This window comes from Oreochromis niloticus, linkage group LG4 (genome assembly GCF_001858045.2).
Source record: "Oreochromis niloticus isolate F11D_XX linkage group LG4, O_niloticus_UMD_NMBU, whole genome shotgun sequence".
Taxonomy (NCBI): Eukaryota; Metazoa; Chordata; class Actinopteri; order Cichliformes; family Cichlidae; genus Oreochromis; species Oreochromis niloticus.
Window position 1 is genome coordinate 5474987 of NC_031969.2, and position 21698 is coordinate 5496684.

Consider the following 21698-nt stretch of genomic DNA (forward strand, 5'->3'; position numbering starts at 1 on the left):
TCGTTGGGATAGAGTGGAGACTTTGAGTTAAAAAATCCCATAAGATTTGATCTTTTAATGATGCTAAATCAATCAGATGCGAGGTCCAAAATTCATTATACTTACTGAGACCAAAGTCAGTCTGTCAGTCTCTGTCTCACAGTGAGAGTTAGAGACTGACAATGAAGCTTAAGGCTTTTGATAGATAGATAGATAGATAGATAGATAGATAGATAGATAGATAGATAGATAGATAGATAGATAGATAGATAGATAGATAGATAGAGCTGGTATGAAATCAAATGATATTGTGTTTTCCATCCTATGTGCTCTCGCAAGGTTTCTTCCTTTAAAGTTATTCACATGTTTTTGTGCAGGTTGTATCCCTTTGCTGTTCCTGCTGTGTTAAAAGAGCTGTCATAGGAGGGTCAGAGCTTCACTGAGGCAAACACAGGTTTACTGATGACGTGGAGCAAAATTAAAGACAAATGATGCTTGTTAAAGACCTGTTAATCTGTTTTCTTGTGGCTTTGGTACCCTTCCTGTGATATATCTTGTCTGTTGTCTAATGCTAACTGATGCTAACAGTGCTAGCAGCCATAACAGAACAAAGCAATCGCTTTGGAGGAATTCTAATCAAATTTTCAGATGTTACATTTTCCAAAATTTTGCTTCATGATTGACCTGTTTATTGACTAAATTGGATGTGAAGTTGTTTTCATTCCACACACTGCAGTGAAAGTTTTCATTACCAGTATGATTACATTAATGCCATGTCACAATCCATCCATTATAAATTAATATTCACACATCAGGGGAAAAAATGGCTGACTTCTTTCTCTGTCCATCATCTCTCACCACAGTGTTGCAGTTGGCACTTTGCCTCCAGTGTGTGGAAGACATGTTGTCCTGTGACATGCATAACATTTTGTGGATGAACCCACCAGACTTGGGGTTTATTTATTAGGAAAAAGTTCCAAGAAGCATTACAAACATTTGTAATTGAGTCTAAGCGAACCCCAACTCTGGCCCGTATGCACTTCTAACCCCTCACCACCCCAGGTAATCTGCATATGTACATGCATGAGTCATTCCATACATGTGAATGCAGTTTAAGTGCACCTGTCTGCAGCCACCACAGCTTCGCACCTAGCTTCGGCAGCTTGCTGCTCTGAGTCCCCCTCCTTCTCAAATGCTGTCTTCTGTCCTTCCTCTCTGCTTGCCTCCACTGGCGCCCACAAGGTCGTAATATTTTTCAAGGTATGTATGGGTATATAACTCTCAAAGAGAGCTGCCATCTTCTTTTATGTGGGATATATCTGCTATTTTCTGCTCACTCTCTGACCGAAGAGTCGGTTCCATAGGTTGCATGTGTCACTGCTGTCAGCATCCCGCTGGTGTCTGGATACCTGGCTTGAACCTCAAGAGATGTGAGGCAACCACCGGCAACCACTGAGTCTTTGGCAGCATTGCAGTGCAAACTCAAGCTGGTGTCACATGTTGATTGGAAGGAAATGCTAGCTCCTGAGCATCCATTAATCAACTCCCCTGTGAAACTGCAAGTCTCCAGAACAAAATGGATGCGTTTCATTAGGAACTTACCATTTTGATTCAGCAGGCAGATAGTTTGCAGAAATATATAATACAGTAAGGTGGATCCAAGCTTTACAGCATCTTAGGTAACTTTGCTGACACCAAAAATCCTAAAGTGAACAGTTGTCATTCCTTAACATTTATGAAGAGCTTTTTGGCTTTAGCTATGATTAATGTATCATTTCATCAGAAGCTTTTAATGACTATGATCTTAGACTTAGCATATTGTTGAGCTCAGTGCAGTGACATATGAACAAGTTTTTCTTACTGTTCCAACTCATAGGTAGAGTTGGAGTCTGTCCATCCGTGGAATGACTGGGTAGCTGCCAGTACTACAGGTGATATGGGCAGGCCAGGTTGGTTAGAAACTAATGAGTGAGAGGTATGACTTCTACTAAATCAGTTGCTGATTGTGTTGTTCTGTCAGCAGAATGAAAATAAAATATAAACACTGACTTTGGGCCAAAGTGCAAAAGCTAGAAGAGGTACTTGAAATGCACTGTAGGTGTCAAAAGAGCTAAAAGACAAAAGGTTGTGCTGGAGATGGACATCAAAAGGGGTTCTTTTCAAGGTATTGTGTTGTGTAAAGCTTTATACATCACAATACTTGCTATGCTTTAACCATAATAATAATACATAAACATGGATTATAGCTTACAAACCCTTTAGACAGGGTGAGTCATGAGAATATGGTAGCTATATATACTCAGGACATCTGTCAGTTTTCTGGGTACGCTTGAATGTTGTAAAACTGAGAACACTAACAAGGGGAAGCACCAGGAGTGGCGGTTTTCTTTTTCCTCTGGACATTTTGTCTTAAACACATTTTTCTGCTGCGATGTTCATGATGCAGTATGTGAACAGAGATAATAAGGAACCTGCTACCATTAGCTGGTTGTAATTTCCTGGATAAGTCCTAATGACTTTGGCGATCCCTGCAGACATTCATGTTCTCCAAAGCAAGAAATAAATTTTACTTTGCAAATGTGCATCCAGGGTCTTCATCAGAGTGATTTAGTGGATTGTGAAAAACAGCCTGCAGTGCAAAATCCAAATTAATCCAAATGAGGATGGCCTGATATGTCCTGCTCGGAGTTGCTTTTTCACATTTGATTCATTTTTTCTCATAAATAGGCCCGTGAAGTACTGCAGTGACAGCTTAGTACTACCCCTAATGCACCTTAATCATTTGGCCATCAGGTCAAAAAGCAAATGGTGAGTATGCCTATGCAGAAAGACTCTTACACAATGAGGAAATGTGATACATGGACTCTGGTTTTTATTTTGGGTATCACAGCAACACTTTATAACTGTTTTTCATTTGGAAGAATGTTTTGTTGTTTTCATAAATTAACTTTCAGACAATGTTAGTGTAATCACAACAGGCTATTGAAAGCAGTTGCTCTCTCTCAATGGAAAGATTTGAGGACTGTTGGAACGATTTATATGTCAGCACACTCAGCCACCATGCAGATTTTGTACTAGGAAACTGGCAGGTTAAAGCCTGGGTAATGTCCAAATATGCGAGGGAGCTGGACATGTGCATTCTGACATGCAGCTTGTTTGGGAGATTTCTTGAACAGCTGAGGGCTGCAGTGCACGTGTGATAAATATCTGTAATTTAAAGAAAACAAAAATGTAAAAATATTGTTCCATTTTACAGATTGTGCACATTAGAGGGATGCAGTTTCCAGGTCTGAACAGTGAAGCACTTTAAACCTGTATTCAATTTATTGGCCAGCAGGGGGCGACTCCTTTGAAAACAGCTTTCACTTCCCATTTCCTGTAACTTTAGAAAACACTGTACAGCTATGTCATTTAATAGCTTGTTAGCTTTACTACACCTAAAAGGTCTTCTTAAGGCTCATGTCCCTTTGGCTGTCATATGAATTTCAATTTCTGAATATAAAGATGACTAAAGATGATCTTTAGTATAATTTGGGCAAAAGACTTGGAAACCCCTGAAGATATCACACCTAAAACAAGTGGCCAACACATCCCACATTTACCTCCACTTTATATGTCGAAGTATGCATAAGACAACCCACTCACCTCTTCTAATCATCGTGAATTTTATCACAAATGTTTGACAGACAGCCTTTAAAAAATGAATTAGATCAGAGGCATGGCCTTTGGTTATAAATAGTCTGCTTAATATTCACTGTGTACAGATGTTTTCTAGGTTAGCCTAGATGAGATGCAGTTGGCAAGCTTGTACAGTATTTGTGTTCCAAGTGTTTTTGCTTTTTACGGCATCACATGCATCAATTTCTTTGCCACTGCTAAAAGCATCAGCATTACCGCAAAGTGTCTGTCATTATTTGTACTCTACTCCAGAAAGTTAATTCATTTTCATTCCTTCTAACTAGAAAATGGCTTTCTCTGATCCCCCATGATTAGATGTTGCTCTGTGATGATTTGCAAATGAACTCTAATGCATCGTGCTTCCTCTGTGCACATTTGAACTAGTGAGGATAGTCTAGGCTTACTTGTACTTAAAAGAGCAGCTTTTGAAATCTAAGAAAATCTAAGAAATTACAAACAGTATACTATATCATCACATGTATGGCATGTAAAGTGCGCCTGCATTTGAACAAGTTCGGACATCTGAGTTATTGTAGAAATAAATAATAACTGTAAAAAAATGAAATACTCTTTTTACCTCCCCACCAAAGGTTTTCACCCAGCTTTGTGTTTCATCTCAACACGTTCTCACTCCCAAAGCGTAACATTTTATGCTAGGTGACAAATCGTCAGTATATTACGCTTCCGGGCACCCAACATGTGCCTATATTATGAGATCGCAAAAATGAGGAAACATGAGAACCATTTGGAATGAATCTACACATGTACGTTCATTTTACTTAAATCGCTTTGGAAAACACAATCTAATGTCATTAAAGTGCTGGTTACGGTTAGGGATAAGGTTAGGGTTCGGGCTGGAATACATGGCTGGAACGTGTATTACCGCAGGAGCGTCATTCTCCTGGATTTCATCCATAACCCGGTGTGTAGCATAAGAACATGGAAGGTCACCTTTCGCGTTCCTCAGGAACGCCTCGGGAGTGAGAACTGTCTTTTCTTCTTGGCTTCACAAAGCTTACAGTATCTTTGAGCTCAGAGTTTAGTTTTATGAACTACAACTGCAGCTGCAGCAGTGTAGCATTACATTTTTTATTTTGGCATTTAAAAGAAAAAAACTTCCCATTGCTTTAGTTATTGTGTCCACATAGGGCCTGGAACAAAACACAGTCAATAAAAAAGCTCATAATATACTTAAAATGTTTTGAATAGAACAAAAAATGTTCCACGTGGATTTATAGCAGCGGCATCTTTGACTTGTTGAATCAAAAGGGGGAAAGCCATGTTTTTCCATTGAACTAATGGAATAGATTATATCAACAAGTAGGGCAGCGCGAGGAAGGTTCATCCAGAGCTACCATATTATCATAACTTTCTTTTTTTTATCGAGGCCTTAAACATCATGTATAATTTATATGCCTTAAATATTTGCATTTATTGAATCTATCTATATTATTAACATCAGCAAAGGTGACAGAGTTAGTGTTTCTTATTTCTTTTGAAATAGTAGTAAATTGAAATGTAGCATTAAGTCAACAGACCAGCAGAAATCCTCAAAAATATTCATAAATACATTTGATTAGCTTTGATTAAAAACTACAGTATGCACAGTTTTGTGTTTTGTGGGTTTTTCTGCATGTACCTCTTTATATTTGAGCACTACAGTGTACAATATGCGATAAAGCTACACTCACTGGTGCTATGTAAGTTTTAAAACATGACAACAAACCATAGAAATCACTAGAAACAAACAGAGGTCATTTATTTTTATGATGTTAGATGCCCCTTTAAGGGTTTTGGACACAGCGGTCTTGCTCTGAATCACCTCTGTCTGCTCAGACTACTGGGGTGCAGGTGGGCACAGTGCCAACACTGCAGCGTTTGCCTCTTCTACTGGTATCTTGCTACATCTAATGCATTTCATTTGTTTTAGATGCAACAAACAGTTAATATTAAAAGATGTGTTTTCTCTTTCTTATGTTGCTGTCATTTAAAGACACAAAGAATGTGCAGTTTTGCAGTATTACACACATTCAGATACAGAAAATGACAAACTAAAAAAAAATGCAAGCTAATGCATCTTAGTAAGGGTTGAAAAGTCTGTCATGGGATAGAGGTGGCTCAAGACAAGCTTGGATTTGCAGTGACGCTTCCCTCTAAGTGGACTCGGACCATTGTAGCAACATGTCGCCTGTCTATATTTTCTAGTGGATGTGAAAGAGTCGAAAAGAGCATGTAAACGTTGTAATCCATATTGCGATTAACTGTGAGGTCATATTTCTGCTTGAACCTAAATCTCGTTGAGATTAAAGATGGATTTGGTAGAATTTTGGAGAAGAGATTAAGGCAAAGATTGTTTTGTTACTCAGTGATCTGAATATGGAATTTTGCCAGTGCAACAATTTTCTGTTGACAGCTATTTTCCAGATGAAGAGGCTAAACACTCGAGCTGCATGCTGCTCTTTTTTGATGCCAGGTCTTAATTGCCAGATGCATAAGTGGTGAATGTAAAAACAAGTTACAGAAATTTAAGTGACTCTTACCTGACTCCTAAATATGCTGCTGCAAGCAGTGGCAGGAATTCCATCTCTAGAGCATTAATTATGAAGCATTTCATTGAAATTTAGGGCAGCTGGTAACTCATCAGTAAGTGTTCCAGGCTTCATTTACCGAAAAAGATTTACAGCAGTCTCACTTTTTCTCTGTGTTGTGAAAGCATCCGCTTCACATCTCCTGCACTATATATAGTCAGGGGTACCTTTTATTTTTATCTGTCATTTATGATACTGGAATATAACTAATTATGGACGATGAAGACGCCAGTTTAAGATGTTTTTACTCTGAGGTTGTTTTCAATCTTTCAGATGAGCCAAATTAACAACCCTCTGTCATTTTTTGCCATGTCCACATATGTAAATGCTGTATGGATGACTATCATGAATGCCTGATTATTACATCAATTATTGACCACTGACATAGTGAGCCATCAAATTCTCTTGTAGTAGGCTAATATGGTTAAACCTTTGCCAAACTTCACTTTATTTTCTCTGGGACACCCCAAGGATCTTTGCTGGGTCCTCTTTTCTTCCTAACATATAAAGCTTCCAAAGGTTGGTCGATTGATTTACTCACGCACTATGCTGACAATACCCAACTGTATCTGCTTCCCAGCCTGCTGCAAAACAGTTTTACAGAAGAGAACTTGGAACTATGGAAAGAGAAATGGGGGGTTGGATTTTATTTTTCAGAATTCAGAGAAAAAAGCCAGAATTTTGAGATTAATGTCAGAAATCTGATTTTCCTCACAATTCTGACCCCCCAACACACACACACACTTTTTTTTTCTATTGGTCCTAATCCTCTTCCGTACAATTCAGAACTGGGGTGTAGAACTACTTTTATGTCCATCCATTGAGACCAAAGTCCTGGTGTACTCACAGACAGCCAAAGACAGCTATAGGCACAGTGGCCTCAGTCTTTGATTGGTCAAGTATCAAATTTCACATTTTCGCCATCATGTTTTAACATTTTTAAACCAAATGTATTAAGCAAATTATTGAGCTGACCAAGCAAAACTGAAATTATATGCAGCTGTCTTTGACTTGAAGAAATTTGTTTAACATTTAAACCTATTTTCTGCATATTCCAGCGTACCTGGGTCTTTTAAATGTGCTATAGAAATAAAATTGAAACTGAAACTGAAACATATAAAATAAAATAATGTTTTTGTGTTTACACTCACTCTTTCAAATAGATGCGAGTAAAAAACAGCAGAAAATAAATTTAATCAAAGACTCAGCAGCACGAAGTCCTGTCGCTCTTAAATCTGTTGTCACCTGTTTAGCAGGAGTGGGGCCAGTGGAGGTTTGCCCGGTGCCACAGCGGTCATCACAGTGGGGGTTTCTATATGAATTTCACATTCCTGTGGCAGCATGCTCGGTGCTTGCTCAGATTTGAAGTTTAATTTTTCGGTGTACAAAGAAGTTTTCTTCTCACACAGAGTGTACAGCAGACGCTAATGTTTTTGTCACTTTTTACAGGCTAAAAGTTAAAATAATGTCAGTACTTCCAAGTTTTAAACGCTGCATGGTCGTACTCTCTCACGCACTCCTATTATCAACTATTATCCATTGTTGATCTGGACAAGATGTCGCACGCTCGTACGTCATTGTCATGAGACACTCTCACAAACAAAATCACGGTTTAGTAATGCTGTAACGCCGTCTGCTTACGGGAAAGTAACAGTAATCTAATTACTTTTTTGCAATAGTAATCCCTTACTTTACGCATTACTTAAAAAAAGTAGTCCAATTACAGTAAAGCGTTACTTGTAACACGTTACTACTCATCTCTGCCTGTAACCAGAGGACACTATTTATGCTCCTATGACAGTAAATTATTAATTCAACTTTTCCCTTTTTAGGAAAATGTGAAATTAGGAAAATGCTTACTGTTAACAAATCATCCAAATGAAATCATGGCCAGAGTTTAAGATTTTTGGCAGTACAGTCTACCCATTTGCATAAATGTGATTTATTTGCCAGTGAAAGTCTTTGAAATTTTGAAATGCTAATATTGCTTATGTTCTTTGTGCCACTTGATTATATCACTTCTTACATTAAAGGAAAATTGGAACAATGCAATAAAATGCAGCTCACGTCACGCTCGGTGTTTCATTTCTCTCCACTGGGTCCCTGCAGCTGCTCACATTACATTGCTAGCAGCATAGCACCCACCCACCTGAATTCTCTTTTTCAGATTTATCAGCCTCCTTGTTAACTGCAGTTGGCAAAAAACAACCAAAATTGATCCAAGCGCCAAGAGGCGATGGATGACAAAGGTGTCTCCTTAAATCTTCTGCAGCTTAAAATGTACCAGGTACCCATTGCTGTGCACAAAATATGGCACCCATAGACATCTGAACATAAGACCTCACCACTGAAACTGGGATATTTGCTTCAAAGGACCAAGTTTCCTCAGCATACGTCACAAACTTCTATGAATGAAGAGCTTCAGTAAAAGCAAAAGCATGTGTTCACAGTGAGTGCAGATCTGTAGCCTGTGCTGCCACCGAGGGATTCACATAGCACAAAAGCAATACTCATTTATCACCAGAGGCTCTCCCTCGTCACTTAATGCAGTAACCATGGCTACCACCTTATGTGGTCATGCTGCAGCAATGTGCAATGGAATTTCCCTATCTGCCTACTTTTGTTCTGTGTGGCAGACGTGGTTGCTCTGCAAAGGATTTCAATTTGTGTTCAAATGAGATCGTGTCAGTGTGTTCTCTGCTTCTGTGAGCAGGACTGATGCTGTGTCAGTGGAAAAGTGGATGAACTGAAAGAAGAGATTCATACTCAGAAAATTCCTCTCTTGAGTCTGGAGGTTGGTTGAGATTTGACATGGACTGAATGTAAAGCAGTGGGAGACCCTTAGAAGATGATGAGACAACGTGATGATGAGTTTCAAATGGCTGACATAAATATTGTGATGAAAAATGAGACAAAAAGAAAAGTGTGTGCTCATTTGTTGGTTGCAAATCCCAATTTCTCATTCTACCACATCCTGAAGGTGTTCTACAGAATACGGGGATTTCATAACTGCAGAGGCTCGAATTCACTGTTTGAGTGAGAACTAGTTTGAGATGATTGGAGCTTTGTGGGAAGGTGTGTTGTCCAGCTGGAAGCATCCATCAGAAAATGGGTACACTCTAGTCAGAAAGGAATTGACATGGTCAGCAACAACACTTAGCTAGGCTGTGACATTTAAATGATGTCTGTGGTGAAATGTGAGAAGTCAGATGCATTGCAACTTAAGAAAACACCAGCAATCTCTTATTGTACACTTTAACTGTTTGTTGAACATCCTTCACTCATTAACTAACTGTACGGGCTCATATAAGAGCAAGCCAACAGATAGCAGGATCTGCGCTTCCTCAAGAAGTGGAGTCTGCTCTGTCTGTCCTCAGTATTACATTTACAGTCCAGTGATTCGTTGAGGTGAATGCTCATGTATCTGTAGCTCTCCATTAATGCTACGTCTTCTCCCAGAATGGAAATGTGTTCACTTTGTCCTAAAATTTATCACCATTTCCTTTGTCTCTGCCACATTTTGGAGGAGGTACCACCCCACTGCACAGTGTGGTCCAACAGTTCCCTATACTCTGTCTCCTCCTCACTCCTGTCAGCCAAGAAGAGGAAAATGAAGCTGCAGTTTATACAGGCTCACAACTGGGCAATAGAAAATGATCTGATGAGTCTCGATTTCTGCTGTTATGTTCAGATGGGGAATTCAGAAATCGGTGTAAACGTGTGATTACAAGGATCCAGCCGTCCTGGTTTGCACCAACAGTTCAGGCTGTAATGATGTGGGGGCTTTGGGCCCCTGAGGACCAAATAAGCATCAGTTAAACACTACGGTCTACCCGAGTATTGTTGCTGACCATGTCCACACCTTTATGAAAACAGTGGACCCATCATCTGATGGCTGCTTCCAGCAGGATGATGTCTCACGTCACAAAGCTCAAATCATCTGAGAATGTTGTTTTTGAACATGACAATGAATCTGTGCCATGAAGAATTAAGGTAGTTCTGAAGGCAAAGGGGCTGTCCAACCTGGTATTAACCTCGTGTCTCAGCAGCTGGATAGTGTAGTGGTAAGACTACACACCGTTTGGAGTGATAGTTACAAGTTGCAAGTTCAATTCCCGCCCGGTATCCAGTAAGGGTCCTGGCTGGATCCCCCAGGCTAAAAAAAAAAAAACAAGCCCTGCGTGGCTGCGTTTGCAGCTTGGACACAAGCATTTCACTGCATGTTGTACTCTGTATGATTGTGTACGTGACAAATAAAGGTTGTTTGTTTGGGTATCTCAGGTTGGACCACTTTGTTTCTAACAGGTGGAATGCATCTACTTGAGCTATCATGTCAATAATGTTACAACTGAATAGAAAAATATCATGGCAGTGTCCTATATTTCAAAAGTTCAGTTTATAATACATTATGTTTATTTTTCTTCCTTACATGACATTTCACAGGCTCAGAGTGCCTGCTAGGAGGAAAGTCTTATAACAATCACATGTTAAAAGAATATAAAAAAGTGTACTGGAATAAAATATGTGTGGTCATTCCCAGTATCTCTCAAACATTTGTGTTTCTTTGCGTCTCTGTCCCTCCTCTGCTGTCTTTCTCTCTGCAGACCATGCAAGCGGCACGATGCCCGACAGACGAGCTGTCGCTGACTAACTGTGCCGTGGTGAGTGAGAAGGATCTGCAGTCAGGACAGTGAGTACTTCCTATTACCTAATCATCGTTGCATTTATCAATCTGAGCACACACCTGGGCATCTCTCCAATCAGTTATCCAAATACCCACCTGACCACCCACCTTATCACCCATTATTCATCCTGGAGACAACAGTCAGAGATCTGATGGAGTGACTTGCAGTGGATGATTATCATTTCACTTTATTATGTAACAATGATAAGTAAAGCTGCAGGAATCTGATGAAAATCTGCACTCAGGTCAAACTGAAGATTCTGTTGTCTGCCATGGGGCAAGAGGTGGGCCACATCCTGTACAGGTCTCCACTTTACGGCTATCCCTGAGCTTCTGAGGTTATCATAGGTGTGAATCCTAACCCTAACCCTAATCTACACATCTAATACACAGTTCATTGTGTTGCTTTTAAAAAGGGTCAAATCTGATGTGATCCTCAATCCATCCATCCATCCATCCATCCATCCATCCGCTTCCCCTTATCCTTTTTCAGGGTCGCTGGGGGGGCTGGAGCCTATCCTAGTTGTCTTAGACATGTCGCCAGTCTGTCACAGGGCTTCATAAGTAAAACAATGAAGAATCTGTAGTACATGAAAGACTCTTCCCATTTGTTGGTTGTGTCTGGTGAACCAATAACGCTGCTCTAGCAAGAGATACCTACAAAGTGTGACCACATGGAGGGTAAAGGCCTAGAGCGCTGGAGCTGGTGATGCTCCCTGATTTATGGCCCCCATTCCAAGTTCTTCTCTGTCAGTTATTGTTGACCACTTAATGAAACTAGGGGAGGTTTTCTTTGTATTTTGGAGTTTGTAATTACTGCCAGTGAAATCCACAACAGTGGGAATGTCGAGTGTCAAATACAACAGATACAGCTGCATTGTTTCGTGCATAATTTTGTCTCTCATTGTCACATTCACCTCAGTCTTGTTGGGTGGCATTGTGACATTCTTCACAGTCCTCTCCTAAGGATCTCTTTATATTCATTTTTTGTGTGTGTTTGCATTGTTTTGTACTTAACACACAGTTTTATATCAGTGGGGAATCTAATTAGTTTTTGCATTTCTTGATAAGCATTTCGAGCCTTCGCCTGTCATGTGATTCTTGCTGCATTTGGCATTTTAAAGTGAGAGTAAGCAGATCAGTTCAGGACAAACAGCAGAAGCAATAAATTAAAAATAAAATCACAAACCACATACAAATAAGCTGAATCATAGTATGCTTTTTGACATATACAATAATTGCATATTTCAGCATCTGCAACCTTTATTTATTTACAATAGACTAAGAGGGCAGATTGCTCTTAGCAATAGACGGTATAAAGGGATGCAATATGTCAGCCAGTAGTCACTGTAATAGAGGCTTGCTTGTATAAGTGAGCACCAAGGGCACAGGAGAGGGTTGACTGAAGGTGAGCAGGCTGAGGTTTGAAGGAGTGCGGTTATCCCTGTAGTGGAGACAATGATCTTGTAGAGAACTGCTGCCACAGCCACTGCTTAAATATCTCGTCATGATGAAGGAGAATGACAAACAGGAGTGCGTGAGCAAGCACGGGAAATACAGCTCCGCCCACAGTTCTACCTGCTGCGGGAGAAAGAGAAACTCCAACCTGCCCAAAGTCGTAGCAGCACTGTTTAATGTCTGACTGTTAACAAGTTCATGTGAGGTGGCAGTGCTGGGATCCTCCATGCTTGGAGGCTCCATTCTTTTGCTATCTCAAAAAATAAAAATAACCTTAAACACACCTTCAGCTTCAACTTGAGTAATAAATACAAACATGTAAGATAAAAATTGTAATCCAATCTCTCTCCACAGACATGTGAGTGTGAAGACCACACCCAACCACAAGTATGTGTTTACAGTCAAGACCCATCACACTGTGGCTGCAGGAAGCATCGCCTTCAGCCTGCCACAGGTACACACATGCAAAACCTGACAGACTTGTTAAGTACGTGTTAGCCACATGCTCAGGCTTTTCTTCTTTGTTTTTTCTCTCCTGTAGAGGAAATGGGCCGGTCTCTCCATAGGCCAGGAGGTGGAAGGTATGAAATGCACTTATTTGGCTGCTGATTTTCAAAGCCACTGTAGTTACTGTTGTCAAGCTTTCAGCTGCTGCACATAGATGCACTCATAAATTGGGACAGTTTACTTTCTGTGATAAATACTGACTTTTCAATGCCACAGAGACAGGCAGCTAATCATTAGTGTAAAACTATAATGAAGAAAAGAATGGACTCAATTATATTCAAATATAATATGTTAGGCACTAAGATTACATACATGATTGCATTTTCAAATGAACTAAGTTGGTTTTGCAGACTTTTCTCAGGTAATGTAAGTAATCTCAGGCACATCCAATAAAGTGCAGGACAGGGTGATGTCTGCACTGCAATTCAGGCAAAAGACAGAAAAAAAATCCACTGCAAAATAATTGACAGTATTATGCATGCTATACCTTAAGCTGCCTGTGATGTTACACATCCTTTAAAAGCTCCTGGAGCTCCCAGAGCTAATAATGCTAATGTAATAGCAGTTGTCCTATTAGATTGTTACAGATATTCTTGCATTTATTATCATTATTATTATTATGTAATTCTAGAAATCACTGAGGCATTTATATAGTAGCATTAGCCTATTAGCTTGTTAAAGATCACTGCAGCTAAACAGTTAAGAACTGTGGAACAAAAAATAAATGAAAAACTTTCATTAGCTTCTTATGCTTTTTTCCCATATTTCAGAATTATAAGACAAATACATTTTAAAATCTTTGCTTTAATTTCTTGTGCAGGCCACTTTGGCTTTAATGCCTAAGCATGTAGCTTAATTGCTACAGTCAGCTAAAATTGGACAGTTTCCCTTTAGGATGGGGCTTTGCAAACTATTAATAATGTCAAATACTGCAAATTATTCCTCTTTTTTAAAAAAAAATCTATTAGAATCTATACTGTAATGGTTTATTATTAGTTGTTCATTTATATCCTCATGTGTTACATACATGTGATGTGTTACCAGTGACAGCTTTTACTTCTAGAGTCATTATATTCTGGGGTTTGTTTTAAAAATCCAATGCAGATTTTGACCCATTAACCTAAATATGATGGTAATTGTAGCCTTGTTTGTCCAATCAGTGTCCAACTACAATTTTGACAAGTCCAAGCAGTGCATTGGCGCCATGACAATCGAAATCGACTTCCTGCAAAAGAAGAGTACTGACTCTTCTCCCTACGACTCGGACAAGATGGCCACCGAGTTCATCCAGCAGTTCAACAACCAGGCTTTTTCTGTCACCCAGCAGGTTTTTATTCCCAGACCTCAAAGTGTCAGACTGACACATATCGATATTTACTTTTGATGTACCATCATCCTGCTTTTCTGTCTTTCAGCTAGTATTTAGTTTTTGTGACAAGCTGTTTGGCTTGGTGGTAAAGGATATTGAGGCCATGGATGCCAGCATCCTCAAAGGAGAACCAGCGTCTGGAAAGAAACAGCAAAAGGTACTGAGTCACAATAACAAGATCAGCCAAATTATCCCAGGGAAAGTAAAGTAAATCAGGGTTTTGATGTAGAGGCTCTGAGTTATACAGCTTGGAAATCGCTTATTGGTAAAAACAGGAACTGAGTGGTAATAGCCTGGTTGTTACTGGAAGTGCCTGCAGTTATGGCTCGCTTGGTGGGGATGGGAGTCTCGTTGTGAGTCAGTCCTGGCACCTGCGGGACTTTGTTGTTTGTGCTGGACTAACGCATTACGCTTTCATAATTAAACTCCAGGGAGGAAGCTTGAAATTGATTTGCATTTGAGAAATGAAGCCCTACTCATAATATTACCTCCTCTACAAAGGAGGTTATGTTTTTGGGATGATGATTTTTTTTTTGCATACTTTTACCCTAATAAACTGTGCACAAATATATTTATGTGATTAGAGGATCACCAGGGGGTCCTTTGTCCCTCTTTTGGGGGGATACTCCCACTGGGTTTAAATCTGGGACTCTCGGCCATTTGACCTTAGAACTGAAGAAGCTTCTCGGATGAGAGGTGAAACATCTTCAAGCAACTTAAAGAAGTCCAGACGCTTTTCTTTGCAAACTCCTTTGACTACGATGACCTGGATGACTGAGAACCTTCACAGACATGTGCACAAATATAGTTAGACAAATAGAATAGACAATTTGAATTGTGCAGAGACTGAAAGCATGAAGAAGTGCAAAGTTTGTTGTTTTAATCAGCTGTGCTGTTTAGAAATTATGCAAAGAAATCCCTTCTAACTTTATTTCCAAGAAAGATGTGGGACTTCATCTCGTCAAGCTGTAGTCAAACCCTGCAGCGACAGCATTGGATAAGGTGTCAAAATGAATTGTTGAGTTTCCTTTGTAAACACATTAGAGAGAAATGTTACACCTCAAAGCTGTATTTCACATATAAAGAGTGTTGATTCACTGTGTTCACTGAGGCCATCACAATCTTCCTGGTCTTGTATTACTACTGCAAAAAAAGTCAAAGGTTGAATAACTGCCACAAGCTGCCAGGCTTACACCAAAACGTTCTGAAAAAGCTATTCTAAAAGCTCAGAAGTAACAACTTCAGCTGGAAACTGTAACAGCAGGACCGGCTATTTAGGGATATAAAGATTTGCATGATATTCCAAACCCTGCATGAAATGAAACAGGATCTCACTAAGAGAAAACAAAGTGCTAAACAAAGCTTTAAAGTTAAAGTATTTCTGCAGAACAGCAGTTTCTGGGAAATGTATCAAAAGTTCATGGAGGATGTACAATGTGCATTTTTTAATTCAACAAGCCTATTGGCTTATTGAATTAAATGTAGTGCATTTCTTTTTTTTTTAGTTTTCTAGACTTTTTGGGTGGAAAATGTCTTAAACTACAAGTGACATTCACCTGTTCACACTCGTGACACACTGAGGCAATATTGGGTCGACTTTCTTCCCCAACAACACTCTGACCTACTGCACCTACTGCCCCAAAGCTGCACCTACTACCCCAAAGCTGCACCTACCGCCCCAAGATAGTGACTGAAGTATATTCCAAAGCCATACAACTCACCCAGATTCTTCTCAGATTCTTGTGGCGATCACAAGTGTGTGTTAGAAAAGTAGAAGATGCTTTTATACATCTCTGGTGTCATATCCTCCCCTGTTTACAGTGTGCAGACCTTTTCCCTGCGATGTGCACAAGACAATGTGGATGAAAAGAATAGAAACGCATTAAATCATTTTTAACTGGACATCTTCTTAAATAAGTAGTGGATGAAATTTGCACCTATTAACTCTGTGTGGTAACAATCATTTCAAGTCAAACACCTGGCTCAGTAAAAGCAGAACCATTCTCCTTCCAGTACCTAAAGAGACGATAATAAAGAAGAACAAGTATCTGGACTTTAATGGGGATGCCAGACCTGTTGAAAGATCTCCAGCCATACAATGTTATACTGAAACAGACCTGTTTCAATTTAAATTGAATTTAAGAGACAAAACACTCACCAGGCACTCACCAGCGCTCATTTTTTGATGTGAGCTCCATTTGTTTTTCAATGTCATGCCCATCAAAGCTAATCCTGCAAGCTTACTTGAATGAGGCTTGGATGGGACACAAAGATCCTTGAAGAGTTAAGCAATTAATAAACTCAAACCTGCGATCATTCCCAGATTGGAACTTACCGCTGCCATAGTAGCTGTACTCATAGACCAGGTGATTTAGGAAGAAAATGAGCTTCCACTGTTGTTATTTGGAAATACAAAAAAAAAGAAAATAAAATGCGACAAGGTAATTTGACCTTTGTCATCAACAGGGTTTTTGTAATGTGATGTTTTTAGATGTCATAAGACTCTGAGTGAATATACATGACATTTATTTATATAATACCAAATCATAACAGCAGTTATGTCAAGGTGTTTTTTGTACCGTAAGGTAAGGACCCTACAGTAATACAAAGCAACCCCAACAATCAGATGACCTCCTTTGAGCAAGCATTTGGAGACAGTGGGAAGGAAAATCTCCCTTTTAACAGGAAGAAACCTTCAGTAGATCCAGGCTCAGAGAGGAGCAGCCATATGTCATGACTGTTTGGGAATAAAGGGAGGGAGGCAAAGCAAAACATGCATGAATCCAGCTGATTCTATATCATGTCTCCATGTCTTTGAGATAAAGTGTAGCTACTAGGGCTGGAGAGTCAAAGCTAAAGATTTGACTCTGAGAGGAAACAATTTGATATGAAGATATGTTGTAATAAATGTTACCACAATGACTCCAAAAGAATGCACCAGTGCAACCAAGAAGTTGCTGATGACACAAGACAGCTGCTGTATGGATTCTACCTTTAGCACATTTACTACATGTGTTTTTGGAGGTACATCTTTTTAAAAAAGTTGTTTTGATAGTGCCCAAAGGTGAAAGTCAAAAGAGATGTAATCACTGGGGCAGGTTGGTGGGAAACCTGTACAACAACCACAGAATTCCTAGCAAGTTCAAAAATGAAACTTAGTAAAGTTCCCTATGATCTGAACTGTTAACGTTGTCCTATGTTACTGATAGACTATGGTCGCTAAGCTAAGCCTGTTAGCTAACGCTTGCTTTGGTATACACTAAGCAGGGACATGAATTTACCTTATGATTAGACCTTTATCAAGCATGTAACTCAACATAACAAAGAATAGGGACTTTTTTTCTTTGACTTTGGCTTCCTGTTTGGATTCGTGTGAAGCGTAATCCACTTATTGTCTGTATTATCTCTTTTATGCGCTGTAATTGCTGTATTTATCTGTCTGTATCTGTGCTTTTATGCTCTTATGTTGTATCCACCGGATATCACAGAATACTGACATTCAGGAGATCTCTCCCAGCTAATGTTTTAATGGGAGGACAGGCAGGGATATATTATCAGAAAATGTAGAAGATAAATGGAAGAAGAGTGATCTCTGGGTAATGGATGGCAAATTGTGTCAATAATCACCACAGATTTGAAAAGTAAATAAATACAACACATTAAGATTTTATCCTGGCAGATGTCCTCATACCTATCTAAATACAGCTGTTTAAACTTCTGAGGTCTGCATTGTGATCAGTAACAGCCCCAGTCCTAACGTCCAACTGTAACCCTAAAACTCAGGAGTTTTAAAAAAGAGTTTAAATAACATGTTCTGATAGCATAGGGTTAGCATCACTGATGACAACTTAGATCTCAGACATTTAAGCCACATGCTTTATAGGCAAAATTGTTTAAAAACAGTGGACATTAACCCTACCCCAACCCCAACTCTAGATGAGTCACCAATGACCTGATGGATTTAAAAGTTAAGCTAACGGGTAGGGTTGGGGTTACATTCACATTTATATCTTTCTCAGTTCTCACCTACTTGGCATACCCCAGTGAAAAACATATTATAGAAGAACTGAATGGCTAAAATGTAGTGGCAGAAAGGCAACATCTTCTAGTTTGTGAAACTATGATTATTTAGCATGTGACTAAAATACAAGCTAATCCTTATGCTACCTATAATGTCCCAATTTCACATAAGAAGTATTGACTCTAACTCTCATCTCTGACAGATCGACATCGGTCTGATGGTGGGCAACAGCCAGGTGATTTTTGAGAAGGCTGAGAATTCATCCCTCACACTAGTCGGTACGTTCTGTCTTGTAGTCTGCTCATAGCAAGCATGAAGAAAAAGCTTTTTTTTATTAGCATTATTTTAGAACTGTTCTAAAGAGTTTCAAGAGATTCAAGAGATTAGTGCTGTCTAAAAACACAGGCAAATTCAAGCTGCACTAACAATTCATGTTGGTATAATTACAAATGCTCCACAAGATGGCAGCAAGAACACATTCTCAGAAAAAAGCATTTTCTATGCAGCACCTCTGCCCAGCAAGTAAAAGTCCAAGAAAAGCTTAAATGCTTTTTTCCTCACTGACTTTTCCTTATATCTGAGATTCATCCTCTTTATCTTTTAACAGGCAAGGCAAAGACCAAGGAGGCACGACAGACAATCATCAACCCAGACTGGAACTTTGAGAAGATGGGAATTGGTGGTCTGGACAAGGAATTCTCAGACATTTTCCGCAGAGCCTTTGCCTCCCGAGTCTTTCCCCCTGACATTGTGGAGCAGATGGGTGAGAAACCATTCTCTCATTTGTACTAAGCTAGAGTGATTGTCTTCCTTGGAGTATTTCTTGTGTCTTACCCTCTGTTCCCCATTCCTTAACGGGCTGATGGTGAGAAAATGTATCTGTTTCTATTGTTTCTGCAAGACCTAACAAATACAACATAAGCAGCTTGTGAGTTGTTATGGATCAAACATTGCTGGGAAAACCGCAGCATGTTGTATGCACTGTGTGTATTCCCCATGCTAATAAAAAGTAATATATACTGCAATAACACAGTGAAAGAACAAAGCCACAGTACCTGTACCATACCCTTTTTTTATTCATGATACACACTGAAAATAAGCATTTATATTGATTTTACAGCTCATTTTATGAATTTAGTCTTCCTCCTTGTGGCACTGAACACATTAGACAATTTCGTAGCATGTCTGGCATCATCTGACATCTTCAGTGTCGTTCCCCTTGTCTTTCCTGCCCCATCTCTTTCTTTTTTTACGTCTCCCCTTTCTTCTTTCTGATTCTTCTTAATTCCTTCTTCCTCTCTGTCTTTGTCCCTTTAACATTCATCATGCCTCCACACTTTCCTTCTTCCAGGCTGCAAGCACGTGAAGGGCATCTTGCTGTTTGGACCACCAGGATGTGGTAAAACGCTGATGGCCAGACAAATTGGCAAGATGCTCAACGCCCGGGAGCCGAAGGTCGTCAACGGCCCAGAGATCCTGAACAAGTACGTGGGAGAATCTGAGGCTAACATCCGCAAACTGTTTGCCGAGGCTGAGGAGGAACAGAAGAGGGTAAGTAATACTTGGTGTTTTTTTCTGTACTTGTATTAAGCTAAAAATAAATACACAACTTACAAAGTTATTCTGACTTTCAGCTGGGCGCTAACAGCGGCCTTCACATCATCATCTTTGATGAGTTGGACGCCATCTGCAAGCAGAGAGGAACAGGTGCCAGCAGCACAGGCGTGCACGACACTGTTGTCAACCAGCTTCTGTCCAAGATTGACGGCGTGGAGCAGCTTAACAACATCTTGGTCATTGGTAAGTAGTATCAGAGGAAATGACTGAACCCATTGTTTGTCATCACTAGCTTTAAAATATATGTAATGGTTGGAGAGCAGGAGTCCCTTATGTTTGAACACATAAGAGGCCTATATGAGTCAACAACAATCATTTTTTTTATTTCCATGAAAGCTGGGAAAACCATTTTATCCATATTAAACAATAAATTTAGTTAATGCAGTGTAGCATCTTTAACAGCATGAATACTTCTGGGTTCACAGTTATCATGCCTTCGCTCCTTCTCTCCAGGTATGACCAACAGGCCTGACTTGATCGATGACGCCCTGATGAGACCCGGCAGGTTTGAGGTGAAAATGGAAATCGGTGAGATTGCATTTTCTCTCTAAAGACTTGATCCTCATTTGGGTACAAGTCTCAGGCACACGTGGAATACAATGTGATGCAGTGTGCTCATTTGAATGGCTTGCTATAAGGTGGGGCACCATTAATCCAAACCATTAAAATGTCAGCTAAATCCAAATAGCATCATTTCCACAGCAGAACCATGGTGATATTTTTCTGGCATATAAACTGGATTACACGTGGATTATTTCAGAGTTTGTAGTTTGTGGCTGCAGTAGTGGTATTACTGTAAACCCGGGCTTATCCAATCATTTAGGTAAATGGAAAATAAGGCAACCCACTTTAAGCTTCTGAATGACACAAACACATTTTATTATACTTGGCCTATAAGACGTCACAGTGCAAAGTACATATTGTGGCAGGAAAATCAGTGTTTCCTGGATGATGAGTCTGAGAGGTCACAATTGGAAAAAATGTTTCTTTTTTTCTTTTTTTTCTTCTTCTTTAAATAAATCTACTGTCCTGGCTTTCTCCTGATGGTATGTAGAGGCATGGGACATTAACATAATCTTTTTTTCCATTTAATTGAATAACATTTTGAAAATCCAACCGCAGCTCCTCTTCCCAAAAACAGCGTCTTTGTTACTCTGAACAATCCGCATCCACAGAACGCAGTGTGCACTATGCCAAATGGATCAACTTTATCCAGAAAAAGTAGTCCCTGTTTCTCCGGTCTATAGCTCATGGTCCTGATCCTACTAGACAAGCCACCCCTCTTTATAAATCTAGTTAGCATCAGAAATACTACAGTTAGCAGCAGGTCCTTCGGTGAACTCGGCTTTGAGGCTATCAAATACAGTACACGCTGTAAGATGTATTTTGTCTTTGGCCAGGTGTTTCCGCAGATTAGATGTGTTGCCATGGTCAGCTTTCGTATTTTGCACTACACACTGGGTTTTGAAAAGTGTAAGCTTGCCCTGGAGTGATGTTACATGGTCTTCCTTTCTTTCTTCCTTTAACTCACATGTACTCTGCTGCTAAAATGTTTTTCTTTTTTTTTATTGAGCAATTGCAAAATACAAACTCTCTGCTGCTAAAATCTGATACCAATGGATTTAGTGTGAATTGGTACTCGGTAGTACCCATACGGTGCCATTCAGTCAGCACCGTAAAAAGTATGATGTTTGGGGCATAAGTATAAGCATTTCTGTTAACTAGCTAATGTTAGCACATTAAGCAAGCTAGTGCCCAGAGACAGTAGCTACTGTCACCCAATGGTTTTTGATGACC

The 21698-nt window shown here is 39.6% G+C and overlaps 1 protein-coding gene across 2 annotated transcripts in view; it reads left to right on the top strand.

The window, feature by feature from the left end:
- Positions 1–21698, top strand: part of LOC100697603 (vesicle-fusing ATPase) — a 62667-nt gene that overhangs the window by 19673 nt on the left and 21296 nt on the right. The window contains exons 2-12 of one of the 2 annotated variants that reach the window (XM_025906705.1): positions 1222–1239; positions 10850–10935; positions 12742–12841; positions 12929–12968; positions 14055–14221; positions 14310–14420; positions 18487–18562; positions 18892–19047; positions 19636–19835; positions 19919–20084; positions 20355–20429. In XM_025906705.1, the coding sequence (XP_025762490.1) occupies positions 1222–1239; positions 10850–10935; positions 12742–12841; positions 12929–12968; positions 14055–14221; positions 14310–14420; positions 18487–18562; positions 18892–19047; positions 19636–19835; positions 19919–20084; positions 20355–20429 (1195 nt within the window). The remainder of the gene's footprint in view (positions 1–1221; positions 1240–10849; positions 10936–12741; positions 12842–12928; positions 12969–14054; positions 14222–14309; positions 14421–18486; positions 18563–18891; positions 19048–19635; positions 19836–19918; positions 20085–20354; positions 20430–21698) is intronic. The other variant, XM_005468579.4, reaches the window with a different exon arrangement.